Raw genomic sequence first — 19,348 nt, 5'->3', positions numbered from 1 at the left:
ACAGCCCCCCATGTGCACGGGGCAAACGGAGATCAAGGAGACTTTCAAGTACATCAACACGGTGGTGTCCTGCCTCGTCTTCGTCCTGGGCATCATCGGCAACTCCACGCTGCTGCGGATCATCTACAAGAACAAGTGCATGAGGAATGGCCCCAACATCCTCATCGCCAGCCTGGCCCTGGGCGACCTGCTTCACATCGTCATCGACATCCCCATCAACGTCTACAAGGTGAGGGGGAGCCGGAGATGGGTCCGGCGGCGGGCGCGGGGCTGCGGCGGGCTCTCGTCGGGGCTCCCCGGCAGGTACCCGGCACCTCCGTGGCTGCTGGGGGAAAACGCGCCCAGTTTGCTCCCGGGGGCTAGACTTCATGCCGAAAACCTGCCGGAAGGTAGTGTGCCGGGCAGATGTTGTCCTTGTTGGCCCACATGGCACCCCCTCTGTGCCCTAGTCCCGGTCTTCTCAGCGGTCCGGGCTGGGAATGGGGCAGAAGGAGGCGGCTGGAGGTGGCCACACTCTGAAGGTCACCTGGAAACAGGTGCTGTCCTAGCGATAAAGGAGATAAATTAAACAGATAAATGCGTAGTGTATTCATGGTTTCCCTGCTTTCTCACGAGGAATGGAGGGGGAGGCATGGAAGACACTCTGCGGTGGGGTGGGCACCACTAGGCCCCTCCTGCACAGCCGGAGCAGGCTTAGGCGCGTACTCCCCGTGGGTCCGAACAGTCACGAGCGTCAGGGGGACTTTTTCAGGAGGATCCAAGCGCATTCAAACTGAGCAATTTGTATTCGCTTTATACGTCCAGCGGTTGTGAGGCACGATGCTCTCCTGAGCTGTGAACCCTTTCCCCTGTGGGCCAGTGTTGCAGCATGAGTAGCCAAGAGGGAGTGAACACTGCTGCTGCTCTTGCACCTCTTTGCTCTGCCCTTTGACGTGGTAAGACTTGCCACGGAAGGAGTACAACCCCTGCCCCGTTTACCCAGCTTGCGCAGTCCATTTGTCCTCAGGAACTGGTTGGGCAGTTGAATCCTACAAACTACAGTTGAGTATTTACACTCAGTGCTCTTGGGAGGGATGCTGGAAGTAACAAGGCAGCTTCTGCCTTGGAATTTACTGCCTGGGTCTCTGAGCACCCATCAGTTATTGTATAAAGTGAACGTGAGAGCCTTCACCTGTTCCTTCTCCTCACTTCATATGCATGTTTGTAAACTGGCATTTGTTACTTTTAGCTTTGGAAAACCACATTGAAGGGTGGGTTCTCAATTTAGTCTTCTGTATCCATAGTGATTACTCCCAGAAGCTGCCAAAGTGGGAGAATCCTGGATCTTTATCCTTTTCAAGTAGTGAGATATTACAAAGCAGGCAACATCATAACTGTGTTAAATTCATGAGCCAGATAATGTGGATTACACAAGAGTAATTTTCATTTGGAGTTTCAGTATTTTCCATACTATACATTTATCATAGCTGCTGTGAGAGGCATGTACTATTCTGAGAGTGGAATTCATGAATCAAAACACTTTTAAACTGTTTTGAGAAAACTGTATTTTTGTAAAAAAAGATACTGAACAAATTTTTCTTTATCTGTCCTGAGAAAAAAACAAAAAGATTAAATCAGTAACAGCTGCTCAGTACAAGACTTTGCAATATCAATGAGACTATTTCAAAATTAAATTAATTATAACATGCAATAATATACCACAGTCCTTATCTTGACTGAATGTCATCAAGTATATCATTATGAGTAGGTTGGAGCGAGAGGAATAAAAGGTCTGATCGATAAATATATCAACTGCAAGTCCAGGATTTTTATTGTACTGTTGATAACGCTAGGAACTAAGCAATAGCTCTCAGGTGCTGATTCTCCCATACTGCTAGCCATCTTAATGAAGAGCCCATGATAAATTTGTATTATCCTTTACGACAGCAAGTGAACTATTTGCTGTTTAAAAACAGGACTTCTGAATAAATGTCAGTTAAAAAGACCCAAACAAACTTCAGACATTGTGTTTATTTAATCAAAATTAAGAAATTGAGTGAGATTTGAGTTGATGATAACTTTTCATCAACTCTACATCCCATTTAATTCCACTCACAGAGCAACGTTATGAGGGAGAATACAGTAATGCAATCAAAAGTTGGCCATAATCACCTGGCAGCATGGGGGAAAACAAAGGCTAGCAAAGGCTTGGTTTACAAATCAAGTATACTTAACAGTTGTAACTTGCAATTAGTCATATTCATATGCCATAAATACAGTAACACACCACAATAAACTGCATGAAACATATCTTCAGAATTGCTATTAGATCCTCAGTTAGACAGCTGTGAGAAAAAGAATGTGAGAGAATTCCTCATGTTAATAAAATGCCAGCAGTTTACTCAACACCACTTGTAGTAGACAGTGCGAAAGGGTCTGTGAATGCTTTCCAGGCAGACCAATAAGAGAGAACTCAGAATTCGCACTAGAAACAGCATTTTGTTAGGTATTAAAAGTGATAACTGCAAAAGATGTCCCCTGTGACTGTTTAAGTGAATATGTAAATAGCTAAAAGAAATGCACAAATTAAAATTTACAGCTCTTAAATTGAGACTATCTAAAGAAAAGCAGGTGTTAGCTAGATTGTGAGGCAAATGCAGTTCAGTGTCTAAAATGCTAATTAGTCCATGGCAATTGATACAATTTGAATATCAATCAATACATTCAGAAGAAAATAGGAAGTATTGGAATCTGTCACACAGTCAGGAAACTGGGTGAGAAATGAGGATTTGAGGAGTGTTCAGTTCCAGCATGCAGAACCTGGAAGACCATTTTGGTGTTCAGGGTCCTGGTAAACAGTCTGGCTTTGACCATACCCACAGAACTGCAGAACGGGAAGCAGAGAAAAGTCCAAGACAAGCATTCTTGAGTATGCAGTGTTGTGGCAGCATAGAAACTTTGCAAAGTTGCTACTAATTGGATGTGAAGTTGGTCCTGTGCCGGGTCAACTGCTTCACTAAACAGATTAAGTAAGCATGTCTTTGTTAATTTGAGGCAGTGAACAGCAATTAAAGGTATGAGCATAAGGAGCAGAAGGACAGAGTAGGTGGTCAGTCAACTTTTTATGTCCTCTGCATTTAATCTTTGGAATACAAGACAGTGGCAGCTTGTACACCTGACAGTACAGATCTGCAATTCTAGAAGGCTTATGCTCAGTTTCCCAAATCGATAAAGCTGTTAAATCCCCTGTGTAAGACACCAAAACAACATTAGGATTGGAAATTCCAAATTTACATTAGCTCCACCTCTCATGCATATGTGTATGATAGGAACATAGACTTTAAAAAATCCTAATCAAATAATATAACACCCTTTATCTTCTGATATATAGACATCTCCTTTCTGATTTTGTAATATTTATTAAATTTATTAAATTTATTGCCATGTTCCGATGGATTTTTAACAGGGTGAACAAGCACATTCTTGTGTGGCTTTCTGAACTCTTGACTATCAGTTTGCTATGACACAAATGACTGAGGAAGAATATTTACCTGGAAATACTGTCACAGGTTCCTTTATCTCAGAGCACAATGGAAGAGTGGAAAAAAAATTTCCAGGGAAGGAACAAAACCTGGTCTTTATCCAAGCCAATGATTAAAGGCCAAAGTCAGCTTTGTAGGTAACAATTTTTTTCATTAATGTATTTTAAAGCATTTAAAATGTAGTTAACATTATATAACATTATCAAGCACTGAAAATATAAGAAAGAACAGATTAGGGACTGCATATTCCATGCAGATGCAAACTGGCCCCTTTGTTAATCCATCTGTGCTCTAAAAAAGACAGGATTTCCATGAAAATGTCTTTGTGATGACCTTACCAGTTCTTGTAATGCAAGTACTTACAAGGCATGCATCATGGTAAAGCCAATCTTTTCCTAACTTTCAAAAAAAGTCAAGTTGCTTGTCTTTAGAAAACATTATTACTATTCCATATTACAGTTCTTGGCCATTGGTCTTTCTGATGTTAAAGATAACAGCCATGTTATTGGGAGAAATGCATTTTTTCCTTCCTTTCAACATCTGAACCAGTTACCTGAGGTCTGGCAAAGTTCATCTCAGAATTTCTTACACAAAGTTTGTTGATCTCCGACCATATTAAGCTACAAGTCTCTTGTGTTTAGGAACCCTTTATGGTCAACCAATGCAGTTTGTAGGCACTTAGAAAGAATCTGAATTGTCCAGTGGAGGAACCTGTCTAGACTCTACAGGCAATGGGGGGGGTGGTAACTTTATTCTGTAGTTAGATGGGAGCAACCTACTCTGAAGTCCAATATATATGGGGCAGTGGAAATGTCTGTATGTTCTTAAAAGTGCACATACATACTTTTAATGATGGATCTCTAAACTGAAATACATAAGGTGATGTCACTATAGATTTGTAAATTTAGTTTTTTCACTATGTAAACATTTGTTATGTATACATTCACTTAAAAGATGCGTGTGACAAATTTCAAAGCAAGTTTTCATGTATTTTTTTGCTTCCACCCTGTGCTTATACTTCCCAATCTTAACAACAGCAGCATGGCTTTCTTAATGGTTACTTTTGACTCAGTCCTTTCACTGGGGTTGTGAAATCTCAGAAAGTTTTTACTTTGACATTGTCAGCTTTCTGTCATTTTCAAGATGTCTATATGATATTATTTGAAGTTTGGTTTTTTTTTTTTTAAATGTAGTTTCTAAGCAGAAGTTGCCTGTAAAGACACAGGAAAAGAAACTAATTGCATGCCTCATATTAGGATTTACACTTTATTGGATGGATCAGGAAAACATTCTTAGCTCAACTAGGAAGTAGGAGATTTATTTTCTTGTCTAGAGGGAAGATCTCCACCCTGCCATCATAATTATTGTTAAATATTAATAAGTTTTGTAGTGTTTTCAGACTTATCCCTGACCATAAGCTTAATTTCCTGGGCAAATTTCCTTTCCTGTTTTGAAAAATTCTTGCTCCTATGAAATACTGAAAAATACTTTATCTGCATGATGTCCCCATCTCAAAAGTATCAGGTGAAAATCTGCCAGTCATTTCACAGATGTATTGAAAAAAGTTGCAGTTGCGTAGTTGCATGTCTGATTTTCCATGTAACTCTTCAATTCGTAATGATGAAAATCAAGTCCTGTCATCCCGTGAAGTAGACTTGCTGTGAACACACAGCTAGGAGGAAGTACGAATTCCTGCTCTGCATTTCCATGTTCATTCATTGCTTGGGACTAGGACACTGACATAAATAAATGCACACTTCTTTGTGCCTGACTGCAAAAAGTCAATGGTAGAGGGTTGGAGCTGTGGCCTTCTGGTTGGTGGCCACAGCTGCTGAGCCATCCAGAGCAGTGTATCTGCTTGCATGCTGTCATATTCCAGCAACAGATTATGAACATCTTTCTTTTCCTATACAACCAACAGGAAGCAGGGCAGGAATTGCAATTCACAGGTGTGTCTCTGAGTCACAACATCTCTTGGGACTACTTTCATAGCTGTGCAGCTTTCACATCAGTTTAGGCTCAGATCTGTGTCTGGTCTGAGAAAGTGTTGGCTAGGAATGCATCAGATGTATTGGTTCTTTTAAGTATGATTTATTTAACTTCATTCTGTACTGTGTTTCCTTTCCTTTCGTGCTATTTCATTTCATCCAACACATTTCTGTGGCTTAGCAGTTAAAATTTGCCCATGTAAAATAAGTGACTGTAAAACATTGGAAAAGGTCATTTGGAATATGGCCAGTGGTAGACTTCTCTTGGCATGTTACTGCCGAAAATGTAACATTTTTCTCTTTGCTGTCACTTGGCAGTATCTCCGGACTCCAAGTCATTTATCATTTGTAAAATGGCACGCTTTGTACAGATACCCTATTATGAATCGTAAGGAAACCGTTTTACCCATATGAAATTGCATTAGACTGCATCTGTACTTCACTAATAATAATCATTGCTTTTGTCCACAAATATGATGCTTGTGAATTCTTTATAGTGGATTTTCACTGTACTGTTTAAGGCAGTGTTTTGAGGAGATGGCAACACGGAGGACAAACAGAAACAACAAGGAAGCATAGTTCAGCAATTAAAACTTTCTACTTTTTTTCCTTTTACTTTGTTAATGTTTTCAAGCTTTTGCTGCAAAGCATATCATTAACCACTTGCAATACCGTGATAGAGAATCTTATTACTCATGCATTAAATTGCTCAAATTTCACAATACATCAGCTGCAAGAGATAAAGGGCATGTTTTTCCAATCCAATGCAGACAGCTGTGTGTCCATTCTGCCCCTGATTTAAGCTGGCTGAATGAAAGTAATATTTTGATGTTATGCTAAACCCAAGCTAATGCACCCTTTCTCTCAGTAGACTGCATTCACTTGTGTGCAGCCCCATTATAATCCAGCCATATGGCTCCCAAACTGGAGCTGGCTCAAATCCAGTCAGCTTGGAGCACAGGTGTGACTGTCTACACCTGAGAGATAAGCATTAGTTCAGGGAAATCTCCGATGTGTGGCTGAAGAGTTGTGATTTTAGAGAAGAGACAGGGAGTGTCTTGCACATATGTCAGGTAGTTGTAGCTAAAAGTCTTCAACAGAATCTTCCAAAAGAAATTTGATCAAAATTCTGAATTTGAGTTCAAAGAACAATGTATTTTAATTTTGAAGTGCTTTTTTCATAAGTCATCACTGGTTTAATATATACGCAGGTACAATAAAAATACATACTATAAACAAGTATACAATGTACTTGCTACCCAGTCCTTGATTCTATAGCAACTAGGTGTGGTAGGCTGGAGGTTCACTGCCTGACTGATATAAATTAAATTAGTCTAGGTGTCACCTGATTCAGTAGAGTGTACATTTACACCTGTAATTATTCACATTGCAATTTTAATAGAAGTTTGGTACTATCAACCCCTTACAGTAATTCAAAAGAAGTCTCAGGGAGAGGCTTTACTGAAAATACTTTAATTACAGACTGAGTTATTTTCCCACACCACATAAGTAAAATATACTGCATCGTTATTACAGCCTCATCCCTGCTTCCTCTGCTTTATTACTTTACATAAAATTCTCAAGAAACCTAAATCCTTAGAATTTGTTTTTCTGCTTCATTTCTGCAGAAGCATTTTACGCTTTTTCTTACTTAAGTAGATCATTTAAGAAATAGATCAAAGCTGGGCTTTCAAAGATCCAATTTCGGCACAGGACTAAAGCACATTTCTGAAAATACCTGGTACCTGAAAACACTTCATAGGGATTTCCAAAAGCACATGGCCATGAAATGTACTTAACTTCCTTTGTGTGTGATACTTATATTAAGGCTTTTCAGAAACTGTCTTGGACCATGTAAGTCTTTATCCATAGATGCACATGTAGGTGTGCCTGAGGACTTTGCTGAACCAATCCAATGTGAGTAGGCAACTCTGTGGCTATCTACACTCATTTTGGTCCTAGCAGAATCTATACAATACAGTCATAGAATCATGGAATCATTTAGGTTGGAAAAGACCTTTAAGATCAAGGTCAACCGTTAACCTAACACTGACAAGTCCACCACTAAACCATGTCCCTAAGTGCCACATCTACCTGTCTTTTAAATACCTTCAGGGATGGTGACTTGACCACTTCCCTGGGCAGCCTGTTCCAGTGCTTGAAAACCCTTTCAGTGAAGAAATTTTTCCTACTATCCAATCTAAACTTCCCCTGGCAGAGCTTGAGGGCATTTCCTCTTCTCCTATCTCTTGTTACTTGGGAGAAAAGACTGACACCCACCTGACTACAACCTCTTTTCAGGTGTAGAGAGCAATAAGGTCTCTCCCCAGTGTCCTTTTCTCCAGGTTAAACAACCCCAGTTCCCTCAGCCACTTCTCATAAAAATTGTTCTCTAGATCCTTCACCAGCTTCATTGCCTTTCTCTGGACACACTCCAACACCTCAATGTCTTGTAGTGATGGGCCACACAGTATTTGAGGTGTGGCCTCACCAGTGCCCAGTACAGGTTAACAATCACTTCCCCAGTCCTGCTGGCCAAGCTATTTCTCATACAAGCCAGGATGCTATGATCTTCTATTATCTATATATATGATGATCTCTTTACTCTTTTCCTGCATCACTGTTAAATAAGATGACTAGGGAGACCTGAGCTCAGGGAAAGATTTTTCAGTTTCTTTGGGGCAGTTATCATTCTTCTCTCTTCTCCTTCTCCATTTTGTAGCCCTCTATCTGCACAGATCCAGAAGGCCTCACTTGAAGAAAGATATGAAAAACAGAGATGGACTTAGATAATGTAACTAATTACAGAAACTCAGAAAGTTTACTTTTGTAATATAATGACTGCGACTGTTTCTTGGCATAACCTCTGTTCCAGAGAGTCTTGTTTTTATGAGGAACTGGAAGATTTGGCTGCTGCTGTGGTATATTTGAGCCATTAGAGTAGTTCACATCAGAGTACAAACATTAAATGTTTCTAAACTGGAGCTACGGGTGAACAGTTCATAGCATCTGCTGTGATGAAGGTGCTTTCTGTGTCCAGAAGTCTTGTCCCCTAAATCAGCCAAAATGTATTGCTGGGGATGTGACAGATTTCCAGTAAACTGTATGGCCCAGAGTGCAATTGAACCAATCTAAAATTCACTGTGCTGTTTTCTTTATATTCCGTAGCACTTATATATGCTGAATGTGCAGATAGTCCTTTCAGTATTGTAATATGGAAACATTGGAACACTGGTGAATAAAGATCTTCAGTGTGGGATTTATCTGATCTGTCTTTACCTGCTGTGAACCATTTAGTTCAAACTAGCTGTTTAGGCTCCCTGAACATTCAGTGGATCCATCCTTTCATTATCAGATGGTCAGCTAAAAACTGGGACAGATTGCTCTCCTGTGTTGCCTGACTTCTCAGCGGAGGGAGCCTAGACACCAAGCTTCAAATAAAACCCTCCGCAGATATGCAGTTGTTGGCTTTGTCCCTGTTCTGATCAGCCTCAAGTAATTTTCTGTATTTCTAGTAAATAGTTATTTAGAACATATAAGAAAAGCAATGTACACTCAAGACAGATAAAGCCAATGCAAAGATGAAGGAAATCCTCACCTGCTCAGTCATTTTTTACCAGAAACACTGGGGGTGTTGAAGTTAGAAGCAAAATGAGTGGAATTTTCAGGGCTTGAGAAGTCAGGACTAAGCCTTTGTGCATATCCTTGCCCAGCCAGGGAGTGACTGTGAAGCTACCACCTAGTTTTTAGGACACACATCTTGCAGACTCCCTTGTGAAAATTTTGTTGGAAAATAAAACCAATCAGGACAAAAGTCCATGGTGCACCTTTGGGAATTATTTTTAATAAACGTTTCATTTCTAATTGTTTTCTTTTCACAGCTGCTTGCAGAGGACTGGCCCTTCGGTGTTGAAATGTGCAAATTAGTACCCTTCATTCAAAAGGCATCAGTGGGCATCACAGTGTTGAGTTTGTGTGCCCTCAGTATAGATAGGTGAGACCCATTTTTTTCATCAAACTCTGTAATTTCTCTTCCATATGAGCTTTGTCTCAAATTTGCCTTTCCACTCCTCTGATATAATACTAGTAAATTGAGTTTAAGACAGTTAAACCATGTGGATTTTCTTATATTTTTAATTTGAAAACATGTGCTCTTGCTTCAGGTACCGAGCAGTTGCTTCTTGGAGTCGTATTAAAGGAATTGGAGTACCAAAGTGGACTGCTGTTGAAATTGTACTGATTTGGGTTATATCAGTGATATTGGCTGTTCCAGAAGCTATTGCATTTGACATGATTACAATGGAGTACAGAGGAAAGGATCTTAGAATCTGCCTGCTTCACCCCACGCAGAAAACATCCTTTATGATGGTAAGACACCAACGTTAATAAAACCACAGCTCTCCACACCAGTTCCTTGGATCTTCTCAACGTTGTGTGGATTGTAATGTGCACAAGTGTATGTGAAACACAGGTGAACAAAATGTTCATATCAAATGCTGACAAATTTCTGAAGGATGTTGCTTAGAAGAAGAGCATCCAGAAACTTGTCTTTTTGTGGGCTTTGGGCTTATTATTGTCTTGTCCTGTTTTCTCATCTGTAATTTACATCTCATAGAGATGCTTTTCAGGACAGAATGACCAATTAGCTATAGCGTACTTTCCAAAATGCTCAACACTCAACTCCTAACAATGTTTTTTCTTTTGTTTTCTTTCTAGTTTTACAAGCAAGCTAAAGACTGGTGGCTGTTTAGCTTTTACTTCTGTTTGCCACTGGCTATCACAGCATTTTTCTACACACTTATGACCTGTGAGATGTTACGAAAGAAAAGTGGGATGCAGATTGCTTTAAATGACCATTTAAAACAGGTAAAAATTTATCCCTGACAACTCTGCTGACTGTAAAGAGGATGACAGTAATACTTTTACCGACTTTACTGCCACATAATTATTCCATTCTTGTATGACAACTTCAAGATTACTACTAAGGAGAAGTTTCCTAACAGTGGTGCTGCTGAACTTATGTACATGTATATATGTGTGTGTATATAGAGAGAGAGAGAGATATCAGAGCCCTCAGAAACCTAAGATTCTAACTGACAATCGCAAACCTGTATTTTTCTTGTTTGGAGTTAATCCTTCAAGTTTTTAGTTTTTATTTCTTCTTTACAGTCATGAGAGATGAATATTTTGTAGTGAAAACTGAGTTTGTGCTGTACTCTAAAAGCTGGTGCTGTAAAATTATTAATTCTTTTGAATTAATTTCATGCAGAACTGTAGTGAGGTTAGCAGTGTATGTTAGCAGAACAAAAAAACATTTCAAAATACATTCCAAGTTAGTAGTGCACCAGACACAAACATCATACATCACTAGAATTAAACTACATTTGTACTATAAAGTATATTTGTAATCCTTTCCTCTTACCTTGATAAAGCTGTAATTGAAATCTCTTGGGGCATTTAAAATAAGACCTGAGATCAAAGCACAAGAAAATGCAGTTGGAAACAAACTGGTATTTGAAAATCACTGGGGAGACAAGTATCATAGAAACATTTGGGTTGGAAGGGACGTTTAAAGGTCATCTAGTCCAACCCCCCTGCAATGAACAGGGACAGCTTCAACTAGATCAGGTTGCTCAGAGCTCCATCCAACCTGACCTTGAATGTTTCCAGGGATGAGGCATCTACTGCCTCTCTGGGCAACCTGTTCCAGTGTTTCACCACCTTCACTGTAAAAAATGTCTGCCTTATGTCTAGTAAATCTACCCCCTTTTAGTTTAAAATCATTACCCCTTGTCCTATTGCAACAGGCCCTGCTAAAGTTTGTTCCCATCTTCCTTATAGGCCCCTTTTAAGTAAAGGGGTAAATAAGGTCTCCCTGGATCCTTCTTTTCTACAGGCTAAACGACCCCAACTATCTCAGCCTTTCTTCATAGGAGAGGTGTTCTAGCCCTCTGATCGGGTTTGTGGCCCTCTTCTGGACCCGCTCCAACAGGTCCATATCTTTCCTATGCTGGAGGCCCCAGAGCTGAATATAGCCCACCAGGTGGGGTCTCAAAACAGAAGAGTAGGGGAGGAGAATCACCTCCTTCGACCTGCTGGTGACACTTCTCTTGATACAGTCCAGGATATGGCTGACTTTCTGGTCTACGAGTGCACATTGCTGGTGCATGTCCAGGTTTTCATCCACAAATACGTTCTTCGTTTTAATTTAAATGACTGTTTTCATGTTCATGATTTTTCATATTATTACTTATACGAGAATCAGTGCAAGATATCTAAACCAACAGAAAAGATAAAATTACATATTCCAAGAAAATAAGGTATTCTGATGTTGTTCTAACTCCTATTTTGACAGGGATTTTATCTAGTTTATCAAATATTTGGATATTCTGGCAAAAATAATCATGAGTTTCAGAAACTATAACACTGTTCTGTCCAATTTACTTTTTCAGAGGCGTGAGGTGGCCAAAACCGTGTTCTGTCTGGTACTTGTTTTTGCCTTGTGCTGGCTCCCACTTCACTTAAGCAGAATATTGAAGCTCACTATTTATGATCAGAAGGACCCCAACAGATGTGAACTTTTAAGGTGAGACTGTAAAAATAAAATACGCCTGTGCTGCTGACATTCTCTATAAGTGCGGCTGGATTTCCTAATGAACTAACTTATTTTGGGTGTCTGGAGTTCTCTCTGCTTCATCCAGGAGACTGGTCTCACTCCAGTAGAAGAGCCCGGAAATTATGAGGAATCCCATGAACACAGGGCTTCTGTCCTGTTTGCCTGTCTTCTTCTGATCTCTTTTGGGACTGTCCTGCTCGCTTGTGGTGTTACATGGGTGGAGGGGGGATTTCTGTCCCCGCTTTCCCTTTCAACAGAACAGCTAGGATTAAATCTGAGGAAAACCGTGTGAATTTTTCCTCCAACAAGTTAAGATGGTTGGATCTTCTGAAGTTACATTAATTAAAATGGCCTACTGATTCAGAATTACATTAATTAGAATGACCTACTGATTCAGACTTCATTACTGAGCACAGTTGTTACCTCCGTGAGTTAATACTGTTGATATAGGCCCCTTTAGTATTATGTTTAATAGTTAGTCTTGATTGAGTGAAGCTGAGTCCAGTTTTCATAGTTGTAAACTATGACTATCTACTAAGCCTTTTCAGAGAAAATGAGAAGCATCTCACTTACTTTAATTTCCACACAGCTTTTTTCTTGTGATGGACTACATTGGTATTAACATGGCTTCACTGAATTCCTGCATCAATCCGATAGCTCTGTATTTGGTGAGCAAAAGATTCCAAAACTGCTTTAAGGTAAGAGGCTGCTGGGAGCTGCTCCTTTTATTAAAAGATGATGCCATCAATAAAATTAATTCCATAACATGCACAAAGTGTTTTAAAAGGGCATTACATTTTACTGTAATACCACAACAACTGGGTTGTGGTAGGTGTTCTCTCCCTCTCCTGCTGAAGCTACATAGAAATGAATTAAGGATTCACAGGGACAAAAAGAGAAAGCAAAAGAGAGGATTGTACAATAAGCCCTCTCGGCACCATACTAATCAGTGCTACATCACTTCCTGACTGGAGCTGGCACCCAGCCACATGGAGAGCACTGACAAAGCAGACTTAGACCGTGCTGCAGAATTTCACGTAGCCATATCCTCTGCAACCCAACGGGGAGGGCACTGACCCCAGGTTCCTCTATCATGACCGAGCACTTAAATCAGCAAGCAGTTCTGTAAGGCAGATGATCTAAGTATCCACTTGTCCCCATCCACTGCCAACGTTTTATGAGACAGACCTGTTCATAGTTTTGCTTTGGTTTGAGTGAATAGACCTGGGCACTAAATCTCCACGCAGAATTTGAGGCTCTGGATCGCATGTGGATTGCAGCTCATCAGTCCTTCAGCCTTCATATCTTCTCAGATAAATGTCCAAATTTGGTCTTTAGAACTTCTTTGTAGCCCCCGTCTTCAGACACTGTATCAGGGTTCTTACATTGCCTACTGCAAACTCTGAGGTTTTTCTTTTGTTGTAAAGCATTTATTTAACCATTGGCCCCTGCTAGGCTTATTTCCTAGCTGTGCAAATTTCTTACTGGATATGTCTTTTCATCAGAAGCCAGTCAGCTCTACACTTAGTGTTGTTGGGGTTTTTCCTCCATAATGCAACAGCACACGTTAGATATGCTTTAGTATCAGTCTTGTCTTCCCTGTTTTCATTACCAGTTCCCATGGGAGCTGAGAGCACCTAAGAGATGTGATCCTGAGCATGGTAACAAGTAAGTGTGCAGGATCCCAGATGGACTTCCAGCACTCAAAGGCCAGTCAGTAGCATCAGCAAAAGGTCTGCAGTACATCTAGTAAATGTTTGAAATATATGTAGGTTTTCATCATTCTCCTTCTTAGATCCCTTTTTTCCCCCGCAAAAAAAAAATCAATAACAACATCTTGCTTAGAAAGTATGGATTACAGTGCCTACATATTTTTCCAAGAAAGATTATGAGACAAAGGACAACAAGTAGTCTTATTTTATTTTCAGATGCATTTAGAATTGCAGACCAGACTCAAAGCAGTACCTGGTGGGGCCATTATTATATATAACTCAGTATAACTCTTCCTGCCCTCCAGTGCTCAGGTTGGTTGCTAAAGGGGCACCCCAGAAGTTAGTGGCCACCTGAGCGATGCAGAGCTTAACCCTCTTTCTTTGCTTACACTGTAATGCCAAAATGGCACACTTGACATTTCTTACAGTATGGCTGAAGAAGGGGAGCATTTCAGTGCATTTTGCCACATGTGCAAAACAAAATGATGTAAAATACTTATTCTTTTTATTTTAACAGTCATGCTTGTGTTGCTGGTGCCAATCCAAAGATCTGTTGTCCCTGGAGGAAAGGCAGTCCTGTTTAAAGTTCAAAGCTAACGATCACGGATATGATAATTTCCGCTCCAGTAACAAGTACAGCTCTTCATAAAACAAGCATAAAAGGTATATTCTCTTAAATTAATGCTGGTGCCTTTTTAAGTAAAAGTGGCAATCACTTTTAACGAGATGGTAACGCTTAGAGAAATCTAGTTTTGTTAGAAAAATCTAGTTTTGTGTTTGCACAAAAAAATCCATAAAAAAAATAATTGCCCCCAAACTGTGTCACATTCAAACTCATGGACATTTATAAAATTGTCATGTATAGAACATGAAGAAAAGTGTAGAAAGTCATTGTTAGCACTTGAATACTTCTGAATCAGCACTTCCAAATGATCCTCACTTCCTGCACATTAAATGATCATTTGTATTCGCTATAACAGTTGTAGGAACTGAAGTCACAGTAATTACTAGGCAGTATAATATAACACTAATTGGATCAAAGCCATTATTATGTATAACTCAATATATTATCCTTTATAAAGCAGATTAACCACCATCAATATTGCAGTTTTTTTAAATAAAACATGAAATACTTTGTAACAGAAGATTAAATGTAAAAAAGTAGCAATTTATTTGGGATATTGTAGAGGTAGCTAATGAAAATACTGAAGAATACAGTCAAGTCAAAAGTGCATTTAACACTGGTAACTGTCTTTACCTTTTATTGTTAGAAGAAACCTCTGAAGGCCTCTATAAATGCCATTTTGTAACCACCTTGTGTGTTCACTGCATTGGGCAGCACTTTGGGTATGGTTCATTTCACTGTTTCCATGTTATTCATGTTTAATGACAGCAGAGGGGAGAAAAAACACCAAAAGCAAAAATTAATACTACTAGAACCATACAAATGATGGCTAGTATTGGAAACTAGCTATTTTTAACTAAAAATAAATTGATTATATCCCATGTAAACAGTGGGCCTTCAAGATCCTGATGTTTCTTTACTCAAAATACTTTTGCAACAATTTACAACTGTTTTTGCAATCCAAATACTGTCTTGGGGCAAAATCCTTTAGAAATAGCAGGTGGAAAAATGTAACCAAGGAAAACAGAGGGAGAATTTGAACTTCTATTTTCATTTAGACTTAAATAGTCATAAAGAAAATAATGCACAAACTGTACTTCTAGAGAACAGTACTATGTAGCACACTTGTCTTCATACTGTTTTAAAATATGTTCTACTTCTGTAGTTCCATATTCATGGGCTTAAGAAGATGTGTGATTAGTTTCTGCTCCTGTAAATAGTTTAGTGAAGCGTAATTAATTATAAATATTAAAATATGGGCAGGACCCTGTGAGAAAACAGAAAGATAAAGATGCCTGTAGTAAACATGATGGGTGTTGCCAGGAGCAATACACATTTTGTACATACATGACAGGTCATTCTTCGGCTTTTCATTTCCTATTAATTTGTTACAGATGTCCCCAAAGACGTAATAACGTATTTTGTGCACTAAAGCATGAGTTTTTCAAGAAAAAATATTATATAGCATGCTTTTATAAAAGACATGTTTTCAATAGGCATGGTATTTTATTATAATAAAAATATTTATCAGAACTCAGGATTTTTTTTTAATTTCCAAATTTCACATGCAAGGATTTTTGCTTTTTTTTCCAGACTTGATTAACTTCACATTTTTTAATAAAAAGTGCCTTAAATATGCTCAGGATGAAAACAGTTTTCATTAAAATGTTAAGCTGATATTACCTGAGATGGGTTTCATCTCATCTGACTTTAGGTAGCTGCAGCTACCTTGCAGAGAGCTAAAAACAGGAGAGGTGAACCCCATTCCTGGTGTTGCCCCATCAAAAGCTAGTAAGTGTATGCTTGTATAATCAAGCTAAGGACCTATGCACATGCATTTGAGCATGGGCATGTGTATGTGAATATGTGTGCAAGTGTGGATGTTGTCTACCATTAGGTTGCCGTTACCACCTTTCTGCAGCACGTGCACCCAACTGCTACAATGCTGAAGTTTTATAAATATAAATCTATGTAAAGTTTTGTTCTTTACATTTTTACCTTAACTTTCATGGTAACTTCTCATGGTAAGCCATGAGTATCACTTCACTTCACCCTGCCTGCATCTATTTCTGTGAAATACATTTCATCTGTTAAGGATGGAAAATCAATTAAATCCTAAGTTTGATACTGATCAGTGTTATTTTCATCAAGTTATAGCATTACAATATTGTACATGTATATTATTATTTTTATTTAAAATATAGCTGTTGTATTGGCAAATGTGTAACATATTTTTCATTTTTTCCTGGACTAATTCTTTGTTAAGATGAGTCCTGCTAAGTCAGACATTTAGGTTTTGCAAATAAAGACCATACATACTGCCTGCTTTTTGGAGTTAATGTATACATATTAGTACACATATTGTCTTTTTTGCAGTATTTTTCAAAGCAGTATTTTTACTGAAGCTCTCATTTCCTGTAATAAAAATTTTCAAAACTTCTGCTCTAATACAGTTAAAAGAATACACAGGAGAGAGCTCCAGTGCATCTGTGTTCTAGCTAAGATGGAATCTCTTAATACTGAAGACAGGCATTTTCTAAAGTCCTCAGCACAGACCTATTCCTCCATCTACTGAAATCAATCAATGTTTTAATCATTTGATTCAGTTAGAGGAGAATTAGGACACAGCAATATCTCTTCAAAAAACCTAGCTGACATTTGCTTTTTTTTTTTTTTTTTTTTTTTTTTTTTACAAAAGAGTTGTTTAGAAAAGTCAGGAAAAGAGGGTAAAATCTGCTCATGGGGTAAAACAGCCTCAAGCAGGGAGTCGCAGGTAGCAGAACTGCAGAGAGGCACATGTGTTTTTATAAGAGTTCAATGTAGTTGCCCAGAGTAGTGTGACAGAGTAAGAATCATCTGTCCCAATGTCCTGAAGAGTTGACACAGAATACCTTGAGATGAAAAAAATAAACTTGTAAGAAACTGCATCACAGGCCTGTGCTTTGGCCTTCAGGTAGTAGCTAGATTTTACTTCCCCAGCTGCTCTGAATTCTGCCTGCACACAGCTCTTGGAGTTAGAGAGGGCATTTCAGACTGGGTGGGCTGAACTCATACACTGGTACTACACCTCAGAGAATCAAATGCAAAATTTGATGGTTATGGAGCATCTGCTCTGAGTTGTGGCATTTCACTGTCCGAAACAGCTCTTAAATCAACACAGTTGGGTTAGCAAGAGAATGTTGTATATACTGAAGTAATGTTAAAAGGATTTTTTTTAATTGTTCTGTATGGCTGTGTAAAATAATTCTATATTTCATTTTCTGTGGTCACTTAAATAGCAAGTTCTGTGGTTCAGACAGTGTAAACATACTAAATTACCAATAAAATATTTGTAATTTTGACTCATTGCAATAATACGTCTGACCTTTTTTCTTCTACGAGGTCCCATTTAATTGTTAATGATGTAGAAAAGAATTAAGCAATTCAGAAGTAAAAATCAAAGCTTATGAGTTGGATAGTTTTATATAGCTGAAAACTGGAGTGAGTTCAGACTTGCATACGCATTGCAAAATTGTCTGATGTTTGTTGGAACAATCAGTCATGCTTGTCTTTGTTCTGTTTGGTTTTGCTCAAAATGTCAGTTGCAATCTCTTCTCTACACACCCATATATAGTCACAAATCCTCCTGTGTTAGGGACATCACAAATAAAAGGCATCAAACTTTTATTCCATTAATTCAGAAGTGCATGCACTCGATGCTGGAATATGCTTCATGAAAATCATTATCCCTTTGTATGCTGACTATAATTTTGTGTATATTTCAATTTACCTTTTCTTAAAGCAGTGGAAAATGGTAACAGACTAAGTGTGCTGTAGCTTGTCAAATATATAACTGTATATGCTTGTAGTATCTGTACATCCCAAAACGTGTTTGCTGCTACTGTTGATTTATTTCAAATAGTTAGTTTTCCTTCTGCTTAATTGGTGGCCTGCTGCATCCATATAGATTTGTGGTTTTTCATGGTCCCAGGACCTATAGCACATAATTTTGAGTTTCCTATACCTGGAACAGAAGCCCCTGTAGATATGGGATCTCTTTTAAGTAAATATTCTACTCAGTATCTGTCATGGCCTCTTCACTTCCTTTCCCTCATCTTGGTCCTCAGTAATGCTATGGGCTGGATTCTTCGCCAACTGCTCATTACAAAGAATCATTTTTTGCATATTACTTCTGAGATCCTACAGGTAGGCTATAGTCTTCACAGTCCAGCTAACTTACACCCTTGTCACAATTCATTTTTCTAACATCCACGGTTTTATCTATTGCAGTCTTGGCTCTTACATTTAGGGGATTAACTGCAGCTTGTTGATTTTCTAAACACACCAGAACTTAGATAGCAACATGGATAACATGTAGCTTACATTCTTCAAACACTGACTCACTCAAACAACTCTTGAGATGGGTAGATTGGGCACTCTGGTGTTGGAGCAGGATGGTCCAATTGGCAACCCTTGGCTGGGTCTGGTCTATAGAGGGGTTCACTTTTTACTGCACCTTCCTGCAGCCTGCTGCTCAGACCGTCGTGTTCTTGTAGTCTGCTCAAGAAGGCCCAAGAGTTCTCCACGTACATGCAGTGCACTTCTGTTCAAATTTCAATCCAAGTTGCTGAACAGCTGTCCACATCAGAAGATCAAGGGAGACAAAAATGGGTCGAAATTAGTCTTCTGTGTTCTGCTGGTCATCTTTCTTCTCAGTCAGCAGTGGTAAGATTACTGTATTAGATAGCAACAATAGTCACATGGTTTATTGGCTTGCAATTGCTAACTTAAAAGTGCTGTTATTAAATAAAACCCTGGCATCTATTTGGTCTTGTCAGTCTTTCAAAGTAATCTCATTTAGCTGTGAAGGAGGTCCCAAATCTCACCATCACCAGTGAAACACGCCC

General features: G+C 39.0%; 1 protein-coding gene across 1 annotated transcript; it reads left to right on the top strand.

The window, feature by feature from the left end:
* Positions 1–9: 9 nt before the first annotated feature.
* On the top strand, positions 10–19,342 carry EDNRB (endothelin receptor type B). The gene is made up of 8 exons (XM_026855713.1): positions 10–229; positions 9,391–9,503; positions 9,673–9,877; positions 10,226–10,375; positions 11,962–12,095; positions 12,715–12,823; positions 14,355–14,500; positions 18,968–19,342. Exons 1-7 carry the CDS (start codon positions 11–13, stop codon positions 14,484–14,486), a joined length of 1,062 nt encoding a protein of 353 aa, XP_026711514.1. The 5' UTR covers position 10; the 3' UTR covers positions 14,487–14,500; positions 18,968–19,342.
* Positions 19,343–19,348: the final 6 nt, after the last annotated feature.

This window comes from Athene cunicularia (assembly GCF_003259725.1).
Source record: "Athene cunicularia isolate RWA chromosome 1 unlocalized genomic scaffold, athCun1 chr1_part1, whole genome shotgun sequence".
Taxonomy (NCBI): domain Eukaryota; kingdom Metazoa; phylum Chordata; class Aves; order Strigiformes; family Strigidae; genus Athene; species Athene cunicularia.
The sequence above is the reverse complement of the archived record's forward strand: the minus strand, read 5'-3'. Positions and strand labels throughout refer to the sequence as shown.